Source organism: Desmodus rotundus, chromosome 8, assembly GCF_022682495.2.
Source record: "Desmodus rotundus isolate HL8 chromosome 8, HLdesRot8A.1, whole genome shotgun sequence".
Classification (NCBI taxonomy): domain Eukaryota; kingdom Metazoa; phylum Chordata; class Mammalia; order Chiroptera; family Phyllostomidae; genus Desmodus; species Desmodus rotundus.
In genome coordinates this window covers 6,802,389-6,824,285 of record NC_071394.1, presented here as the reverse complement: position 1 = coordinate 6,824,285, position 21,897 = coordinate 6,802,389, and the positions used below count along the sequence as shown (strand labels likewise).

Sequence of the window (21,897 nt, the reverse complement as noted above, 5' to 3'; positions counted from 1 at the left end):
GGCAGAGAGAAAGGCAGGGGCTGCCAGGGAAGGGCTTGGACGTCATGCCAAGGAGTTGGTCTTTACCTTAAAAGCAAACTGAGCTTCTAAGCTGGCAGTGGTCATGAACAGATTTGATGCTGAGAAACTCCCATCTGGCTGCAATGTTAGCCCAGATCTGGGCACAACATGAGCACACAGTAGGTGCTTTGTATGCCTGTTGAGGAATGCACGTTCACCAGCAGTTCTATACAGCGAGATCTACCACCTCCCTCGCTCCCTCCTTCCAATACACATGCCAACATATAGCACGCCACGATCCAGGCAACTTGCCAGTTACAGGTCTTCCCACATGTTCCTCATCTGATCTCATTAATATTATGCCCCACTTCAGAGTAATAAAAAATATATTTGGTCTTTGTCCCTGGTTCCTGGCACAGAGCTCCTAACACCCTTAGAGCCTGCAGAAGGCAAGGGGGTCTTTTGTATGCTAATGAGATGACTCCCAGGTAGGGGGCTAAAAAGCTTCATGATGAAGACCAGAAAGACCCCCCCCCAGGGAGGGAAGAGGGGTTGAAGCTCCATCACCAATGGCCAATGACTTAATCAATCAAGCCTATGTAATGAAACCTCCATAAAAACCCCTAAACAACAGAGATGGGGAGCTGCTGGGTTAGTGACCACATCAACATGCTGGGGGGGCAGCGACCCAGGGAGGTCACGGAAGCTCTGTGCGCACCCCCACCGAATACCTCGCCCTACGTATGTCTTCTATCTGGCCGTTCCTGAGTTGCATTCTTTATAATACACGGGTAATAGTACGTACAGTGCTTTCCTGAGTTTAGTGAGTCATTTTGACAAATTACTGAACGTGAGAGGGTTGTAGAAACCTCCCAATTTATAGCCTGTCGATCAGAAGCACCCCTGAGACTTGGGACTGGCATCCAAAGCAGGAGCAGTCCAGGGGCGCGAGGCCCTACTGCGGGGTCTGCACGGACTCTGGGTAGTTAGCGTCAGAAGTGAATGGATGGATGGCTGCACACCCAGCTGCTGTCAGAGTTGGGACGTCGCCTGGGTCATGGGTGGCGTTAGAAAAAGACACTGCACCCATAAACACTCCCTCCCTGCCCCCACCCCTGAGAGACTCCTGGGACCCACTGCCAGAACCGCATGAGCTCCTCTGGGCAGCTCCGTCCTCTGACTCAGCTGCTGACTCACCTGTCCCTCTGGGTGTGGCAGCTGGAAGCACACGGACCAGCCAGACACCATGCCCCATGCCTGGCACCGTGGCCTTGCTCCTTGCCTTCTGGCTCAGAGGTCCAAAGGCTGGAGAAGGCTGGTCAGTGAGCCCATCCCCCTGACTCTCACCCCCACACCTGTACCCAGTGATGTGCTGGACAGATGACCCCTCTCTGTCTCCTCCTCATCTCGGGCCAAGTCCCCCAGAAGCAGAGCCTGAGACGAGGAGGGAAGGAAATGATCCCAGGTACATGGGTGGGAAACAGTTGTACGTTTTCAGTCACTGCATTTAAAAAAGTAAAATTTGCTTTAGTGTCACTTATCCTAGTATTTCCAAAATATTACCATTTCAACATGTGATCAACAGAAGAATTATGAATATCACAGTTGATATCCCTTATTTTTCAGACAAAGTCTTTGGAAACTGGTTGCTTTTATACTCACGGGGCACCTCAGTTCAGACCAGCCACGCTTCAGTCTTTAGTGGCCACTTGTGGCCAGTGGCTGCCAGACCGGAAGCAGTGTTGGGGCACCAATGAGACGTACTGACTCAAGACCAGACAAGGACAGACAATGGCGGCTTCCCAAGGCACTTGGAACAAAACCCAAGGCAGCTCTCTACACCCCGGATACTAGCTGGGTGCTCAGCAACCAGCTCCCCTCTGACACAGGGCCTCACGGGGTCTCCAGGCCTTACCCGACCTGGCCCCTGGCCTCCCTTTCCACACCTTCCTCCTCTCCTCCGCTGCAGCCCTGCTTCGTGTCACTCTGGGACGTGTCACGGCTGCACCTGTCCCCCCCTGCTCCCCCCCCCAACACCCTGCACCCAGTCGTCTTCACACTTCTTCCCGTCACCCTTCTCCTCACACGCCCCAGGCTCCCTCCTCCCACCCGCTCCCCATCTCTTCATCTCCCTTTCCCTTATTTAGTTTTACTTCTGTTTTTCACATTTAGTTTTAAATTTTCAATTACAGGTGACATTCAAGATTATTTTATACTGGTTTCAGGCATACAGGATAGTGACTAGACATTTATGTAATTTACGAAGTGAACCCCTGATTAGGTGTAGCGCCCACCTGGCACCACACAGTGTCTGCAGTATGACTGACTCTGTCCCCGACGCTGTACCTTAGGTGCCGGTGACAGTTCTGTAACTACCAGTTTGTACTTCTCAATCCCTTCCCCTTCTTCTCCCAGCCCCCTCCCACAAGTCGCCTCCCCTCTGGCAATCTTTACCTTTGTTTATTGTGTTAAGTTACACGCCATCATTAATTTTCATTTTTTGTTACCGTTTATAGTCCTCACCACTTATCCGGAGTTTTGCTCTCCACAGTTTCAGCTACCTGTGGTCAACTGAAACTATTAACTGGAAAATTCCAGAAACGAAAAACGCAGGTGCGTGAAGTTGCGCTCCATTCTGAGCCCCTCCCTTCGCCTCGTCATCTCCCATCAGCCCAAGAAAGGTGAGGACAGAACAGGGAGCTCTTTTGAAAGAGAGAAACCACATTCACGTAACTTTTATTACAGCATTTGTTTCAATGGCTCTATGTTGTCATTGTTGTCACTCTCCTTCTGTGCCTGATCTATAAACTTTATCATACGTATGTGTGTATGAATGCATAGGGGGAAAATGTAGTGCTTATAAAGTTCAGTACTCTTCATAGTTTCAGGCACCCACTGGGCATCTTGGAACATATCCCCCAAGGATATGATTATTGATTAATTAATCATTTTACTATCTTTTCCACTATCCCCTGAATCCCCGGCTCCTAAAGCAATGCCTGGCAAAGAGAAGGTGCTTAATAATATATGTTGACTAAGTGAATATACAAATAACTTCTCGGAGAAGAAACAGCAGAGAAGAATCTAATTCTGACGCAGGCACTGGGATTTCTTCTCTTTTGTATTCCCAGCACAGAGGGCCATCAATCACCCTATAGACGCTTGTTTCAAAACGGAAAGGCAACTACTGACAGGGGAAGGGGCTGGGGCGGGCAGTGGTGCTGGCTACTTTAGCCTGGGAGGGCTACAGGGAAGAGCTGCGTCTCGGGAGATGAATGGGAGTGTGCAGGCTGGGTATGGCATCCCTGGCAGAGGGAACAACATGGGCAAAAGCACAGAAGCGTGGAAGAGCTTGTTGTATGTGGCCGACACATTAATTGCCACCCTCTCTAAGTAAACCCCCTCATAAAACAAGGGTTTGCAGGCTCATTTTTTTCAACCTTTCCCTGGATATAACATCCCGCCCTTGTCCGATCTGGCAGACAGGCTGCTTGCTTCTCAGACCTCTCCCCCAAGGGGCTCCTCAAGCTCCAGCCACTTTAAAGATAACCTCCTGGCTGCTAGCATGTGCCTGCTGGTGGCGCATGCCTGCAGCCAGAGACCTTGAGACCTATGTTCATCTTCCTGACTGCTTTTGGGAAAGAGAAACTCTCTTTACAGTGGATGAGAAGCCAGAAGTTTGTGAGCCCCAGACCCTAGAAGCCAGCAAGGGGTGAAAGACAGCTGAGGGAAGGGTGGAGCCAAGAGGGCCCGCTGCGTACCAGGAACTGTGCTAGGTGCTTCCCTGAACTGGGTCCTTTAGTCCTCACTGCAGGAGGAAACCAGGGCTCATGGGGGTGAGTGGTTTGTCCAAGGTCACAGAGCAAGGAGGTATGAGACGGGAGTCTCAACGTTTATATATATGGTACCATCACAGATGAAAGGACCGAGTCCAGGTGACCTGGGAGTGCCTGAATCCAGATCTGCCCTTGGACTTTTCTTTCTGTTCCACTGTTTGCCATGGAAAGATGCCCAACTGATACAGCACAGCATCCTAGAGAAGTGAAAGGACTGGCCCAATCTCTCCATCAGTCTGGGTACCACGGGAGCACTGTGTCTCCTGCCTCCCCTCCAGGACAGGCCACCAGACCTTCTCCCAGCTCGTGGGGGAGATGGCCCCTTGTGCACAGGCCACACTCATCTCTACTCTCATTTGGGTCCCTGGGAAGGGAACCTGAAGCTTCTAAGACTACATGTGCTAATAACGTGGTAAGTCAACTTTCCGTTGTGCCCCTCCAGGTCCCGTCGGGCCCATTAATACCAAATAAGATAAAGGCCATCCAAAGTGATCAAAAACTCAAACCAGACGGAGCACTCTGAGGTGAAATGGGATGACCTCAGGTTGTTAGCAGGGAAGGTCTTCTCTGACTAAAATAAAGGCACAAACCACTTTTCCTCCATGCGTAAGACAGACCCGCACGAGGGATGGGACAATTACAACTTTTCAGATGCAACACCAAAGCCGTCAGCATCGCTGTGTAAGTTATGACTTGGTCTGCAGACAAGCATTCATTCTGGGTTATAATGATCACCTTCCCTTTCCTCCTACCTAGAGAACCCCCACCTCCGATGTGGTGATGAGGAGGATGGGAGTGCAGGGGACAAGACAATTCACCCAGCAGCCTCGGCCACCACGCCGGCCACAGACCTGAGCACAGAGCCTTACCCACGGTAGACGCACGATCTCTCACAGATCTCCAGGTGAAAACTCCACTTCCAGTCTCCTCCCTCACCAGATTCTCAGTGTTGGGAAACGTCTGACAGCCATAACTCACCCTGGAGGAGCAGCCAGAAGCTGACGCCTCAGCCAGGGTTTGTGGCTGGGGAACTCAGCAGTCGACTGCTTGCTGCTGCTGAAGAGGTGGCGCGATGATGAGCTTGGCGGGGCTCACGGCAGCCAGTCACGCTGACGACCTGTCTGCAACGACCCTGTAAACCTCAGCCAGCACCACCATCCTCCCCCTCCCTGTGGCAAGCTCATCCTCGCTTCGGAAGCCACAGCATTGCTGTGGCGGCTATCCATTCTCAGGGAAACCTGCGTAGCTGTTTTTGGTCAGCAAACCCCAAATATTTGCAAAGAATCCTTTACAGGAGCTTTTGGCACGACGGTAACCCACACAGAGCATTCCCTGTCTCTTTCTTTCTTCTTTTTTTTTTTTTAACAGAGAAAATTGTTCTCTATTCAATTCTATAAAATGCATTAACTCACAGTTTCCATTTTAAACCCAAATCAAATCAACTTTAACATGGACTGGGTCTCCGGGGGCTGCTGTTTTCCCTAGGATTATCGTTGTGAGCGCTAACATTTTGGATAACACAGCAAGGAGAAATGTGAAAGCAGAGACCAAGGTATATAAAAAAGCCCAGGTCCCACCCAACTGTTTCTTTCTGTCTTTTTTCAGCTGACATAATGTTGGTTAACAAAATTATATACATTTCAGTTGTACAGCATTGTAATTGATATCTACATACACCCAAAGTCTAGTTTAGATCCATCACCAGACACCTGACCTCCTTTACCCATTTTGCCCTCTCCCCATCCCCCTTCCCCTCTGGTAACCATCATTCTGGTCATCAGTACCCGTGAGTCTGGTTATTCACTTCCACCCACTTTTCAATCACTTGTATACACATATTAGGATTGCCTCCCTTGGGAAAGGATTCTCCTACAAGTAACAGGCCTACTACTGGCATTTTATGTTTCTGATTCACTTAGCAGGGGCCACTGATTTGATTTCAACGTACTGACTGAACATCCACTACGTGCCAGGCTCGGTGCCAGGCTCCAGGGTGGCATTAGTGGACAACCAGTCATCACCACTGTCCACTGGGAGCTTTGGTCGGGTGGGGGCGGGGAGGGAAGATCTGCCTGAGCAGACTCCAGGATAAGGGCTGTCACTCATGGGAAGAGTAGGGACTTGGGGGACAGGAGGTGCGGGAAGAGGGGCCCTGCAGGCAGAAAAACAGCATGAGGCTGGGTGCTGGGACCAGAGAGGCCAGCAGCTGAAGCCTTAGAGGGAATGGGGTAGGGGCCTGTTGGGAACCACCCTGCCTGGTTTCAGAGACTGTAACCTTACATGGCTAAGGCTGTGAGAGACCTTGAGACCCTAAGCCACTAAGGAGACAAAGCTTATCTCCCTGGCAGGAGCACCGCCTCTACCCACTTTACCCTGCCTGGCCCCCAGTGCATGACTGGTTAACCAATGACAGGTAAGATCCCTCAAGAGAGGGACAACCTAAGACAGGCATGGTCATGAGGGGGCCCTCAGGGAAGGATTTGGGAGACTATGGAGAAAGGGAGTGATGGACCCTTGCCCCTCCTCTTTGACATAGCCTGAGTCCTCATTTGGTCTGCAAGAAGTCTCCTAATCTCTTGGCTGCCTTACTTCCCCTGCTTGACCTAAGCCTGAAACAACGCTGGAGGTGGGTGCGGCCCTGTGCTGGAAAGGGTGGGTTCCCTAGGGCGATCAGGCCTAAGAAAGAATGCATAAAATCCTGTGAAACCTGCTTTGCTAATACCCTCAATTTAAATGATAAGGGTCCAAGCATTAAATGAGTTTGTTTCCCTCAAGTTTTATGGTCCTTTAGCTCTCTGACTCTTACTCTAGATAAGCCCTCCCAGTTCTTTGAATGTTATCTATTTGATTATTACTGCCTGACAATGATTGATGAGCTTTCCATATACACCCTGTATTCCTATGTAAATTAAGCCAATAAAAGCCTGTGGTGGCCAGGGTCGTGCCCTCCTCTTGAGAGAGTGGCCCAGGCGCTCCAGGGTGCTCTCACCTTGAGAGCGTGGCCATGCTGTTCCTTTTCCTCCACAGGACTTGGTAGTCCATGTGAATTTGTCTCGTCTCAGCCACAACGCCGCAGACACTGCTTGCTGGTGACCCACGTCAGGGGCCCACAAGTGTGCGGGGGGCTAGGTCATGCTGGCCTTTGCATACCATAGGAAGGAATCTGGACTTCATTCTACATACCATGGGCAAGGGGCCCAGGGACCACTGATGGGTTTCAGGCAGAGGCACAGCCTCTCACCAAGGGGATGCTGGGAGAAAAAGCCATGTTGGGTTTACTAAGTCTGAGGTGCCTGCGAGACTTCCAAATGGAAATATTAATTAGGCATCTGGGATACTCAAGTCTGGAACTCAGAGGACAGGTGGAGTGAGAGGCATAATCTGGAAGGAGTCAGCATACAGGTGGTCTTCAACAACATCTGAAGTTGGCTGGAGCAAGGGGTACCCTGCTATGAGACCGAGAAAGAGGGCAGATTCACAGGAAGAAACCCAGGCCAGAGCGGGGGGCGGGGGGGGGGCGGTGGGGGGGGTGTTCCACAAAGTCCAAAGAAAACAGGGTTTTTAGAGGGAAGGAGTGGTCGGCTGAGTCAAATGCCTTCTGGAAAACTGAGCTGACTGTACAATAATCCCCAAGGTTTGAGATTTGGGGGTGGGGTGGGGAAGGGCTTATCTTAAAAAGGCTTTCCTTAGAGCCTGGGGAAGATATAATAACAAGCAGCCAGTAAAAGTGGGAGTTCCAGGCCCGGGGCCAGGCTCCCTGCAGCTGAATTCCACTTCGGCAGTTTATCAGCAGTGTGGGTTTACACAGTCTCCAAATCCCCATGAGCACGTCCTCACGATGGAGAAAACAGCAGTACCTGACTTTGAGCCTCCAGAATTACAATACATTTCTATTAAGCCAGTGAGTTGGTTGTACTTTGTTACCACAGCCCTAGGAGACAAATACAACATTGTCTAATCCACAGGTGGCAAACACAAGGCCCGTGGGCTGAATCCAGCCCTCCACCTTGTTTCTACCCTGTGGCAGCGCTGAGCTCTCACTTAACTGTTAAGTAGTTACATTTACACAGTCCTAATACATTCAGCCCTTTGAAGGCAACCGCAAAGCTGATGTGGCCCCCGGTGAAAATGAGCTTGACACCCCTGGTCCAATCCTTTAGCTCCATCAAGACAGACTCTATGTTTTGTTCACCTTGGTGTCCCAGCCGTTGACCCTGTCCCTGGCATACTGTAGGTGCCCAAAACTGCTTGGTGAGTGAGCAAGTAAAAAACTTAAGCATAAACTCAGCAGAAGGAGGAACTGTAATTTACTCAGAGACTGGAGCAAATTAGGTGCTCAATAAATATTTGTAGAATAAGCTTTTTAAAACAAAAGGAGTAAAGCTCAGGAACACTTTGTAATGTCTTTCATCTATTGCCCCCAAATTCAGGGTAGGGCACCTGATAAATTTTAAAGGATGGAAGGACAAAATAAAAGGAGGGCGGGAGGGCAGGAAGCAAGACCGGGATCACCACTTCCCAATCCCAGTCCAGGTGGAAACGTCCTTCCTCTGTGTTTCCAACTGAGGAATGGCTGCTGCCCTGGCATTTCCAGTTGGATTTTAAGCAGCCTCAATTATACTGAACTTGAGTATTAGTGTTTTTCTAAAACATTGCTTCTCCTTTCACATCCAGAAACCCTACGGCTTTCCAGCCAACCCTCCCAACAATGTCAGAAATGCAGCTCAGAGTTGAGGGGTCAGCGCTTCTGCGTTCAGCTCAAGGGATGCATTTCCCGTCCGTGTGCAGCATTTATTCCTGACCCCTGTCCTGCGGCCAAACAGGGACATCAGCTGTGCTCCGGGAGATTCAATTTGGGCTGACAGCTGGCGGCATGATGACGACAGGGCGTCTGCCTTGACCTCTGGAAAGGCAGAGGCGGGGAAGCATTCACGGAGGTTTCTCTTGGGCTTGGTGGGGGGGTGGGGGTCTAGCCTAGGGTTTAGGTCAGTTCATTTGTACCCATGGAGGAAACCCCTAAAAATAAGGCCAATGGATTTGTACTGCTGGCTCAGAACTGAGTTCCGCTTCTGTCTGCTGTCCCTCCCCTCCTGGCATCCTAGTGGCATCTGGGGTGAATAAAGGAGACATCATGTTCTTTCGTCCCCTGGCCATGAGCTTCCCCAGGGATGACAAATGCACTGTTGTGAGGTGTGATATCATTAATTCATTCATTCATTCACCCACTCATTCATTCACCCACTTATTTTAATAACCAAACAAAGTAAGAGGTCTCTGGACTACGTCTTAATGAATGGAACTAGTCTCTGCTGCTGTGAGTTCCCCTTTCATCTGCTGAACTCCAAGCTGTAACACCTGTCTGCTCCACAGATGCCAGGGGGAGGTCGGCATCTGTCACAGAGACAGACAAGGAAAGGAAAACCTGACCCCTTCTGTGAGCTGGTTGACAGTGAACAGAGGAAGCTACTTTATATTTCTAACGTAGCCTTAATGTGATCTACAATCTTACCAAGTGTTGTTGCAACTCTTCTGCCTCCTAAATCTCTTCGACCTATCAAAGGAACCGGTGGAGATAGAAATCTCTGTTATTTGCACGGCTGGACCTACATGTCCCAGCACATCCCACACTGAGCCTAATCCAGTGGCTGTCCATCTGTACCATGTTTACACCTTTCCTTTTCCTCTGGACAGAAAGCCCTGTGAGAAGAGGGCTGTGTCTGCTGCTTGCATCTTTGTATCACAAGCAACCTAGCCCTGTTCCTGCCACAGAAGTAGTAAGTAACTGATCTGTGTTGTAGGAATGAGCCAACCAAGAAAGAAAGAAAGAAAGAAAGGGGTTTGGCCTTATGTCAGAGGTAAAAGACTGGGGTTTTGCTGTATTCATATTACATTTCCATATAATATAACCATATATGAATACAGCAGGTCCTCGGTTAACATCATTATAACATTAATGAGATGCTGTTGGAACTGAACTCTCTTTTTACATCAATTAGCCTGTGGTAAAACTGGTTTTGTTCTATGTTATTTTGCTCAAAGTCACAGAACTTAAATGATGTTAAGTGAGAACTTACTGTATATAAAATTGTCTATGTCAGAAGTATCCCATTCAAGAAATTTTTTACACCCATGTAACCAGCACCCAGCCCAGGAAACAGAACATTCGCTGACCCTCCGGAGCCCACCCATGTCCCTTCCCGTCATTATCCCCTATGTGCCTGGGTCTCTCCTACACGGCTGTGGCAGCCTGTCCCACCTGTGTCTGAACTTGTAGGTAAGACAGAAATACACTTCTATCTTCATTAAACCAATGTTCTTTTAGATTTCACATCATTCACAACAAAACCTCATCCTAAATTATGCACCGAGTTATTGCAATTGTAATCCATATCACCAAAAAAGACACCTGCAAAACTAATGTCACCTCTGTGTTGGATTCTCAATTTAAAAAACAAAACAAAATAAAATATGACTGCAGATAATCCTGTAATTGTCAAACTCTGACAATACGCAGGCAAAGCGTTTGTCATCCAGGGAAGTGGTAACAGCCCTGTCACCTCGTGTCTCCTCTGTCACCTCGTATCTGGGTCCCATCCAGCCCCTCAGAATGGCCTCCCTCCCTCCAGCCATACCCCTCTGTCACCCATTCTGGGCACTTCTGCTTGTCTAATTACCCTTGAAAATTGCTGTCAACCCAAAATTTGGAATAATGATAATACTCTATGTGCCTGCTTTATAGAAGACACTATAGTATACACCACTTTCTCCTGATCTATACAAAAACCCTGAAAAATAAACATCATACTTCCCTCCCTTTTGCAGATAAGAAAACAGAAGATACAGGGGTTGGTGACTTTCCTGCGGTCAGACAAAAAGCCGGTGGCAGAGCCAGGATTCAACCACCCCTCCAGGCCCCATACTCTTTCCGCCACTAAACTGACTTGGGAAAAGCCAGCCACAGCAGGTCAACCCCGGGTCAGGCACCCTGGTGATCTGAGATTCTCTCGGACTGCAGGCATCTCCTCCGCCTAGTTTTCATGGCTCTTCCCGTCCAGCATAATTTTTTACCATCCTCTAACATAAACCTCCATCCACTGCGGTCAGACTCCTCAGGCTCCATCGGGTGCCCCTACATCAGGCCCTAGGAGTCCCAGCTGCAAAAAGGGGCAAAGCATACTTTTCCCAAGAGGCACCATGCAGGGGTGTCTAGCCATGGCCCGCGGGCTACACGCAGTCCAGGACGGCTGTGAGGGCAGCCCAACACAAAATCGTAAACTTACTTAAAACATCGTGAGATTTTTTGTTTGCGTTAGTGTTTGTATATTTAATGTGTGGCCCAAGACAATTCTTTTTCCAGTGTGGCCCACAGACGCCAGAAGGTTGGACACCCCTGGATAGAGGAAAAAGGCAGGAGGCGTGGAAAAAACGACCTCACATCCGGCTGGGCAAGTTCTTTATCTGTGAAATGGATGGAGTACTTCATGTCTGGTGGGATTATTGGCAGGACTGAAGGAAGGAGTATTTCCGAAAAGCCACCCAGCTAGAAGAGCGCCTATTACTGTGGGCGGGGCCTGTGTTATTGCTGTTTCTGACTTCACTGTGGTCCAGCACCCCTCACCTTTCCTCCTGCATGAAGGGAACAGGTGGGGGGACAGGAAACACTTTGAGAAGTCCACAGCTCTACAAGTGCTCCCTAGCAATCTGTTCACCACAAGTGCTCACACTCACGGTATCTCTGTCAGATTCGTGTGCTCGGGCTTGGTCAAATTGCGCATTTCAATGCCCCCAAAAGAATCCCTCCACGTTCCCAGGCCAGGCTCTCTGGACAGGATGGATAAGACCACTCACCGATTCCATAGTGAATCTTTCGAAAAACTGGGGAGCCTGCAGCCTGAAGATCTCATGTCTCAGCTGTCACACCAGAAAATTACCTGGATGAGGGGCAGGAAGAAAGTGACAAGAGTCATCCAGTGGGACTGGGCAGAAGATTGTGTCTCAGATCAGTTTATGATTTCATTTGGAGGCCAGCACCCTTGTCAGGAATGTTCTTACAGCACAGGGTGGCTGTCCAGGCACATGGAGGGACACAGCCAGGAAGCCACCACGTCAGCAACCCATTTTGGGGCTGACATCACCATCGCTGCATCGAGCGAGGGCTCAGGAATCACCTCATATTCAATTTCTAGCTCTACACAGGAGAGCAATTTACAAGTCATTAACTTCCCTAGACCTAGACTCCTAAACGAGAAACGAAAGTGTGCTGACAGCTGTGACAGACAGACAGACACCTGCAGTTGTGTGCACAAGGGAAGGCAGAGGTGTCCCCAGCAAAAGGAACTAGCCCCGGGAAAGGGGGAGATAGAGATGAAGATACATATTTCAGCCCCTCTGAACCTGAGAGAGGATTTTAATTAATTCGTGCATATCAAAGCTTAATTAATCGCTGAGTGCACAGAGCGCAGGAAGTCTGGGATACAAGGTGTTACATAAGGGAACGGCTTCAGTATCTGGGAGTGGATGGGATGTGGAGCGGGGGCTGTGAAAATAAGATGAACAGAGGGACCCGTGTGGTCCTTCTCCAGTGATCCCTAGCTCAGAGTGGCACTTGTACCTGTGGCCAAAAACTGAGGGACACTCTTGACCCACCATCTCTGTCACTCCTGTATCCCATCCATCCCCAAGTCCTGTCTCCCTTAGTCCCTCTCTCAGCCTCCAGAGACACAGCCCGGGACCAAGCCTCCATCATTCCCACCTGGGCCACCCCAACTGCCTCCTAACTGGTCTCCAACATCATCATTTCTTCTTCTGACATCTGGTCCCCCACGTGGCAGCTAGAATTATCTTTTTCTTTTTTTATGTTTTATTATGGAGAATTTTGTAAACACCAAAAATAGAGAAGAGCATCATGCACCCCAAACACCCACCACCCAGCCCCTACCACCATCAATTCAAAACTAATCCAACTCCATCTGCACCCTAATCATTCCCCTGCCTGACACTATTATTTCAAAGCAAATTCCAGACATATTAATTTTTAGTCATAAATAGTACAGCAAGATAAGGTCTTTTATAAAATTAGAACTACAATACTATTGTCATACCTAAAAAGATAATTCCTCAATTTACCCAATACTCAATGTTCAGATTTCTAAGTCTTATAAATGTTAAAAAAAAAATAACAACTGTTTTTTGAAAAATCCAGATCCAAATAAGGTCCACACCTTCTAAAGGGCCAACAGGCAGAATGAAAACTTTAAGCCACATGCCTGGCCGTGTCATTACCCGCCTCTCCACCCCCAGCGTGACATTTTCCAGTGGCCTCTTAGTGCTTTAGGATAAAAACCCAAATCACTGAACACAGTCTGACTCTTGCCCACTTCTCTGGCCTCTTCTTGCTCACCTGGGCTCACTGCTACAGACACATGACCTGCTTTCAGATCCTGGAACCCGCCCGGTCCTTCTTCCCCAGGTCCTTTGCCCATGCTGTTCCCTGGGCCTGGGACACATTCACTGTCTTTGCTTAATGGACTCCTATACTTCCTTACGTCTTACTTCAACCATAAAATGCCCTCCATAGTAATAATCAATATTTGTCAGATAAATGATTGAACCACTTCCTTCAAACTTAAATGCTGAGGGTGACTGACCGAGTCTTTCTGAATTGTCAATCACACACTTAAAGTAGATGGGGAATTGACGGTCTCATCCCCAAGTTCTTATGGAAATGTCATGGATTTGGGACAGCCAGACGACCTGGAAAAGGAAGGACATGGTCGGAGGGCTCACAGCTCCCAATCTCCAAACCTACCAGGAAGCTACAGTAATCAAGACAGTGTGGTCCTGGCAGAGGGGGAAACGTGTCTCCCTCAGAATCTCGCACCACGATCTTCCTGCAACTTTCGCCTCCCAGCCGCAACTTTACCCAGCACACGTCTATGAAAACCAAAGCCTTGTTGTTGGCATAACTCATCAGTGCCTCTCCCAGCCCGCTATTCAACTTCTTTGCCTTTGCTTTCCTTGCTTCACCCAGGTGCCCAAGCTGAGACAGTGTCTAGAAAGGCTGCATCACAGCTCCTCACTCTTCACTTCCGACTTGAATTTGGTGACCTTGGCCATGGACTTTGTAGCACCTCCCGCTACAGGGGGATGGTGGTTAGTTCCCTGTCCCCCTGGATTCTGGACTGGACCACTGACTTGTTTGGAAGCCAATGGAATGTGGATAGAGGTGACAAAGTGCGGGTCCCAAGTCCCTCCCTGTTGCACTCCTCTGATGGGCCATGACAGGAGTAAGTCTCCCTAGGTCCTGTCAGCTGCTGCCTTTCCCTCTGGACCCCAGACTGGTGAACGACAGGGTGACAGACCAGCATGCACCCTGAGGTTGAGCCTGAGCCAGCCAAGACTAACTTAGACCAGCTGGACTACAATTGACCCACAGACCCATGAGCATGAAAATAAATACGCACTGAAGCAACCCACTGCGATTCTGAGGTTTTTGTTAGGTGGTAGAAACAGACTAATACACACGGGAGCACTAACTGATGGACACCAGTGAGTATCAACACGGGCTGGGAAAAACTGAGAGCCTTGCACACGAACAGCACAGGCGTGATGCCCTCCAACATTCCTGCAAGGTAATTTCGGGCCAGCTTTACCGATGAGCAAATCAAGGCTCACAGATATGCTGTTGTGTGTCCAGGACAGTGTGAGGCAGAAGTAGGACTCCAACCCAGGTTGTCTAATGCAGAAAGTCCCAGCCAGGCTTTCCCTGTATAAAAGGGTCTTGTAGATACTCAGAAACAGCTGTCACAGGAGTTGCTGGTCCACCCTGGCCTATGTTCCACTTCCTTTCATGAGAGGTTCCCAGAACAGAATGCAAAGGCCACTGGGCTGAAAGTTGGATGCCCTGAGTTCTGACCCAGCTCCGCCCGAGCAAAGCCTCATCCTGGTCAGTGAGCCTTTTTGGTGCTGAGGCCCCTTGGTTTGTGAAATGAGGACGCTAATCTTAGCCTGGCCTACGTCACTCGACTGGCGTGAACCTCCAGAGAGGTGGTGTGTGAAAGAGCCGTGTGAGCTGTGACAGCGGAGTCAGGTCACATCCTGCTCCTTCGCCTGTGAACCCACTCAAATTAGGCCAGCTTCTGCGGCTACGTGAGTGTTGCACCCACACGGCTTTGGTGCCCATTTATGCTTTGGGACTGATTTTTTTTCAGACAGAGATAGGTCATTTCTTTCCAGCTATGAAAGTAATCCAGGTCCATCCTGAAAAATAGTAAGGCATGGAACTAAAAGTTCTTATTATCCCAACACCTGCAGATAAATACTGTTAGGATTTTAAGGCTATTTCCTTTCTGGGACTCTGTAAGGGTAAAATAAATGATGCATTTTAATTAACATAATTTTCTTAGAACCAGTGAAGTACTAATATCTAGAAAAAGAATTCCATTTTGTTTTCATTCATTCAGTCTTTCATGAAGCAAATATTTGTTTTGTACCATCAATTACCAGGGATTCTTCTGGATGCCTGAAGAAGACCCAAGAACAAAAGAACATTCGTAATCTCAAGGAAACATCCTCATCTTTGAAACGGGGATAAAGTACTCACCTCATCCAGTCCCTGTGAGAATTAGTAACGTCATGGAGTGAAAGCACTGAGCAACACGCCTGCTTCCCAGTATTCGATGAATGAATGGTCCTAGATGAATGAATGGTCCCAGCCGCAGTGGTGGTGATACTATTGTCTCATTTAATCTGCACAATCCTCCCACAAGAAGCGAACACTCAGAGGTGAAGGAATTTGCCCAAGGTCATGCAGGTTACCACTTAGGAGCCTCGGGCACCATCCTCCCTGGGACCCTCTGAGAGTGGAGAACACACCTCAGAGTCGTGCCCTCCAGGGGTAAGGAAACTGGGGCATTTATGCACCAACGCCTGAGCAAGGCCAGGGCAAGGGCTCAGACAGAGATCAGAAGGCCCTTCTGTGCCTTCCGGAGCGGGCTCAAGTCATGGGCAGGGTGCACACAGAGTCTGTAAGTGCTCAATAAATACATCAGTGAACGCGGGACACCAGCCCCCGTGCTCTTCTCCACCACCTCTCACTTCCTGCTGCCACCGCTGAAGAAAGATTTAAAGTGTCTACCTGCTAGAGTGAACCAGAATTCATTATCGTCAACCGTCGCATTTTTCATCCACCCACATTCCTGCTTTTCTGCTGAAATTCTATTCTGTGACTTACGGTATGTCAGTCAGGACAGCGATTCCCGCGTGCCAGGCAGAAATAAGCGACATAAATCATCTGGCGCACAAACCCTTTGTTGCTGCCAAATCCCCAAATAGGTGTTGAGTCTTATTCAACGGGACTTTGCGGATGTTGGGATTCGCATCCTTTTCCAGAGGATGTTAGGAACTCTTGAGTCATCTGCAACTGGCTACAGCCTAGACAATTCCTTGTTTCCTACAACATCACTGCAAACAGTCTTCCTAGTTACTGATACGGGTCTTCCCTGTTCTGTGGAAGCAGTACTTAGAAAATCAGGGACCAAAAGAAGGTAGTCCAACATGTATTTACACCAATCTTCCTCTCATCTAGCCAAAGCTCACCTTCTCTAGGCACCCCTCCCTTGAAATTCCCCTTCTTCCAGAAGCTTCCTCCAACATCCCCAGCCCAGCAAGCTATCCATTTCTGAACTCTTACTAATAGTAATAATAACAAGTGACCCCTTCTTGAGCAACTCCTATGTAGTAGGCCCATTCTAGGCATGTTCATTATCTCATTCAATCCTCACCATAACCCTGCAAGCAGCTGTGACTGTCTGCATTTTACAGATAAGGAAACTGAGGCTCCCTCCCCAAAGTGATGTAACACTTCCCAAGCCCCATGGCTAGTTGCTGATGGTACATTCAGGATTCAAACTGGGAATGGCTTGACATTGAAGTTCAGGGCTTTACTCACTACGCTAAACAAGGCAGTGTGGATTATGATTGAGTATAACTCATTCTGTATTACTTTCTGATTGTTTCAAATAGGTAAGTCAAATCTCCTTTCCTGTGCCGATTATTGAATGGTGAATCCAGAGATGTCGGAGTTGGTTATTGAGACTTCATATCAATTACTAGGTCTCTCAGTTTCCATATCCACTAGCAAGCAGTAAGTCCTGCCTCCCTACCTGCCCGGAGGAAACCCAAGTTATGCACCTGTGGCCTTTGCCCAGGTAACTCTGGACTCCTGTAATTTCTTCCAACCCCACCTACCCCCTGCCTACCAGCAAGTGTTTGGGATGGGCAGCTCCTCCTGACCCCCAGGATGACCCAATCAAGGTCTGGAATAGAAGGAAGCAGACAAGACCCCAAAGAAGCCAAGGAAGGCTGAGGTGCTCTGCCTAACAATGCTGATATCTCTGGACCTGGGGCCGCATTCCCTTGCTTCACTCACTAGTTAAAATAACGATCAAAGATGGTCTGGGTCTCTCTTCTCCAAAGGAGTCACTGTGAAGGACCCATGATTAGAAACACCAGCCCTAGCTGGTGTGGCTTAGTGGATTGAGTGCCAGCCTATGAACCAAAGAGTCGCTAGTTTGATTCCCAGTCAGGGCACATGCCTGGGTTGCCGGCCAGGTGCCCAGCTGGGGGCAAGCAAGAGGCAATCCACACATTGATGTATTTCTTCCTCTCTTTATCCTTCCCTTCCCCTCTCTCTAAAAATAAAAATAAATAAAATCTTTAAGAAAAAGAGAGAGAGAGAAACAGCAGGGCCGCTGCTTTGTTGGGTGATGAATCGTGATGACTGTGACCACATGACTTAATACATCCTGTTCCCTGACTGGACACACCCTGGGCCAGGCGGCAGGGAGGTGAAGTCGAGCAGGTTCTGCTGACAGTCCAGTGGGGGCAGGAGGACAGGTTTAGAAACAACAGACAGGATGAGCCCAGCGTCCTAGGCGCTGCCTCATAGACATTCAGTTAGTGCCTTATGCATGCTGCTTCCCACTGGCCAGAACATCCCATAATGAGGATCCTCCATTGGGGAAATGCATTCATTCATCCATTCGTTTATTGAAAAAAATATTTATTAAGCTAAATATCAAGAATATAATGATGGTTAGCAAAACAGACTGGCTCTGCTTACTTAGAGCCCGTGTTTAAGAGAATCAGACCTTAATCAAATAACCTCACAGGTTATTAGAAAAAGGCAACGTACTGGGTGCCACAGGGACCTACGTACCAGAGATAATTAGTAAATCCTCAGCATTTTAAAAAGTTGCATCCTGAGAATTTCGTAACTCTTAAACTAAGCGAATGCCAGAGAAACGGCTTCAGTGACCCAAGGAAAGAACAGCCGAGGAACCTTGAGAGCCGGGCGCGGGGAGGCCCGCTAGGCTCACTCACCAGCCACACCACCCGCTCCTCAAGCCGGCAGGAGCAGACTCATCTCAGTCTGTGCCTCTACAGAATCACACGGTCCCCTCAGGGTTCCCTGGAAGACTGCAAGTGCGGCCTGTGGAATCTCCCGAGATGTGCCTAGGGTGTGTGGTGCCACCCCCTGTTCTAACAGTACGACCAGGGCCTTGCAGACTACAGCGTGTTTACTCCCTGTGAGCACGCTGAGCACGGAGCCATCTGTGCGGCTGCTCCCCTGGGCTCCCTGAGTAGGAGAAGGCAGCCTGGCACCGGGGGAGTTTCCCGAGCAGTGACAGGAGGACAGACTTTGGGGCAGGGAGACAGACCTTCCCACAAGGGCTCTCCCATGGAACTGCTGTGTGATCTTGGGCAATGAAGTTCACCTCTCTGAGCCTGTCTTCTGGAAAAAGGACACGGGAGCAGCCTATGATGCTGCCCACACACAGTCTTGATGCTCGCAAGTCCATTAAAGGCCAAGCACGTGCTACTGAAGTCACACCTGAAACTTTCTGCCCAGGAGCTTGGGCCACCATAGTGCAGGCCAGAAGTGCCCACCAACTACTATTCCCAAGTACGGCCCCCAGCCAGGGATATGAGAAATGTCAGCCCAGAGCAGGGTGTGATGACCCATAACTAGAAGGGACGTCAGCAGGTCCTGACTCAGCAAGGCTAGCACTGTGGACTTGGTTCCTGTAGCTGGTCATCGTGTTGTTGGCCACCGGCCACTTCCCCAGGGACAGCCAGGGAGGATGTAACTGAGGCCTGGAAGTCACCTTCCAGGAGCAGCACGTGGGTACCTTCAATTAGTGACTCTTCACCCAGCTCCAAGCAGGGAGAAGCACAGCTGTCATTATGAACCCAGTCCTAAAGGAGACCACAGCTCTGGCTGAGCAAACAGTAATTGAGAAAGATACTAGAGCCGGCACATACTGCATGTTTCCTGTCTGTTATCAGATACTACACAGACAGTAACTTCTAAAATCCTCCTCTCAAACCTAGGAGACAGGTATTACTATTGTCCCATTCTACAGAAATGGAAACTGAGGCTATACGGGATGAGCATCTTGCGAGGGTTTTCCCAGCCAGTGTGCGGAACCTACACGTGTCTGATTCCAGGAGCCTCCTCTTTCCTCCGAATCCCATCAGCCGTTCAGAGCAGTGGCAGCCTCAGGAGACAGGTCTCTGCTGTATGCATCTCTCCCCTGGCACTAGGACTAAAAAAAGACCTGTGACAAGCTAGCGAGGCCAGCCTCACCACTCCAGCTCACTCCTAACTCCCTGGAGTAGGTCCAATCAGCCTCCCTTGCCCAGCAACCCAGCCGTGTTTGCAGTCACCTTACTCCTTCCCTTTGGTGACAGCCATATTTTCATATTTTACCACTACTGAGAAAAACACGTGTCTTCCTAGCAATGAAACTTAACATGGCAGAGCTTCCGCCTTCACCTCTAATGCCGTGATGATGTCAAAAATGCATGTGGCAATCACAGCCATCTCAGAATCAAACTGTACTTGAACCATAAAATTAAAAAAAACCCAAAACACTGTACTCGAACAATAAAATTTTAAAAAATGATAATAATATCTTTTTTTAAAACTTGAGAAAAAAATTATCAAAGGAAAGAAAGTATATCTTAGAAATTTTCAAATCTCATCTGGCTAGAGCCCAGTGCAGTCCTTAAAGGTTGTGAATCTGAGAAGTGAGGAGCCTAAACAATCCCCTTCAGACCACCCGAAGAATCCATCAGAGCACACCTGCCCCCACCTGAGGTTTCACCCCGTACTCTCCATCTGCCTGTGGCTCAGGAATCCCAGGCTTGGAGTCCAGTATTTGCACTTCTGATAAGAAAAGGAAGGGAATTCCTCACTCATCGCGTCTACAGGTAACAAGGTCTAATGAATGCCCATTATATGATACAGCTATGAAATAAATATTTGACTCTATTATCGATATTCATTCTTATAACAATTCAACAGATGCTATTAGGTGCCCATCCAAGTTGGGCATCTGTAAGGCAGAAAGCTGTAAAAATGAACTTTGGACAAAGCATAGTCACAATACAGAGGCTCGATCACAGAGTGGCTTCCTCCAGGCTTTGAGGGGTGAGTGGGGGAGCACCCGACAGAAAAGACAGGAAGAGGGACTTCTGGGTTCACAGAGCAGTAAGTTCAAAGTCACAACCTAACCAAGAGCTTATACTGGTCAAATGTTTGCTGCCCCCCTTGCCATGCCCAAGGCACAGTGCTGACACTTCTGTCACGACGCCCGGCCCGCTGAACGGCGCTCCTGGGCACCCTGCACCCGCATGCTGAGCCAGGCCCTGTCTGTGTGCCCAATTCCTGCCGACCCCGCCAGGCCAGCCTCCTGCTCCAGGTCCTCAGCCCTCCCACCCTGGAGGTGGTTTTCATCCTGAGGACCTGGCCAAGCGGTTTCACATCTCCGTTTCTACTTCCTCATCTGCACAAGCAGCACAGTTAGCAGCAGCCGCGTGGGACTGTTCGTGGGACTGTTGTGCGGTTCCTGGCATATCGTGGGTTCTGCCTACAGTGGACGGTCCATGAGGCGAGGCCCTTGTCTGGCTTACTCACCAGAAAATTCTTAGTACTTAGAATATGTCTGCTCTAAAGGCCTGGTTAAATATATGTGTATTTTTTAATTTGATTATGTAAAAAAAAAAAAATCCACATGGCATAGAATTTACCATTCTAACCATTTTTAAGTGTACAGTTCAGTAAAGTATATTCAGATTATTGTACGATCAATCTCCAGAGCTTTTTCATTTTATAAAACTAAAACTCTGTATCCGTTTACCAACAATTCCGCCCCTAGCAACCCCCTCCCCAGCCCCTAGCAACCACCATTCTACTTTGTATGAATTTGACTACTCTAGGTATCTCATATATGAGTACATGGAATCATACAGTACTTCATCTGTTTTGTGATTGGCTTAGCACGCACAGCATAATGTCTTGAAGGTTCATGTAGTTGTCACCCCCAAGGCCATGGCACTGGGGCAGGTGTACAGCAGGCACAGAGCAGCATTTGCTGAATGGTTACAAAAGGGCAGGTTCAATCAAGGAAAGCTTCCTGGAAGAAGATGGCTTTGAAAGAGGGAGAGGACAGTCTGGCAGAGAAAAAGGAAGAGCAGATATCTGACTCATTAGTGTCACCTCATTCCTGAAGGCGGAGGCAGTTTGTGTCTAAGACTCAACACAATAATAAACTCACCTGACACGATGATGCCACAGGCTTTACAGGTACGGAATTAACACCTGTTGAATGAATACACGATCGGAATGAGATAGAAAACAAGAAAGGGAAACGTCAGACAGACTTCTGTGTGAGTGTTCAAATGAGAAACTGAGGCTCCTTTTAAACCATGGGGAAATAAGTCATGTGACCTACACACACCTGAACCACCCCACCACCTCCAGCTGAACAGAAAGCCCCAGAAGACACGACCTTTGGGCCCTACTCTAGGAAGCTTATGACAGAGGACACCACTGTTGAGATAACCCCAACCCTCCAACTTCTTTCTGGAAACCCATCTCTGCTTCTTAGGAATCTTCCTGCCTGTTAACTTACTGAGATCAGCCAATGTCTCTAACACTTCTTTTGAAAGTAAAATTTCTCCAAAATCAAAGACTTGTTCCTCCTGAGGAGGATCA

General features: G+C 48.8%; 1 protein-coding gene across 4 annotated transcripts in view; it reads right to left on the bottom strand.

Annotated features, from left to right (window-relative positions):
• The window catches only part of ASAP1 (ArfGAP with SH3 domain, ankyrin repeat and PH domain 1), a 275,799-nt gene that overhangs the window by 236,906 nt on the left and 16,996 nt on the right, over positions 1–21,897 (bottom strand). Inside the window, exons 1-2 of one of the 4 annotated variants that reach the window (XM_071222205.1) lie at positions 21,458–21,478; positions 11,685–11,767 (exon numbers count right to left, since the gene is read on the bottom strand). The exons of 2 other annotated variants lie outside the window; for them this stretch is intronic. In XM_071222205.1, the coding sequence (XP_071078306.1) occupies positions 11,685–11,740 (56 nt within the window). In that variant the 5' untranslated portion in view covers positions 11,741–11,767; positions 21,458–21,478. Of the gene's footprint in view, positions 1–11,684; positions 11,768–21,457; positions 21,479–21,897 lie in introns of those variants that run through there. One more of the 4 variants, XM_045204925.2, reaches the window with a different exon arrangement.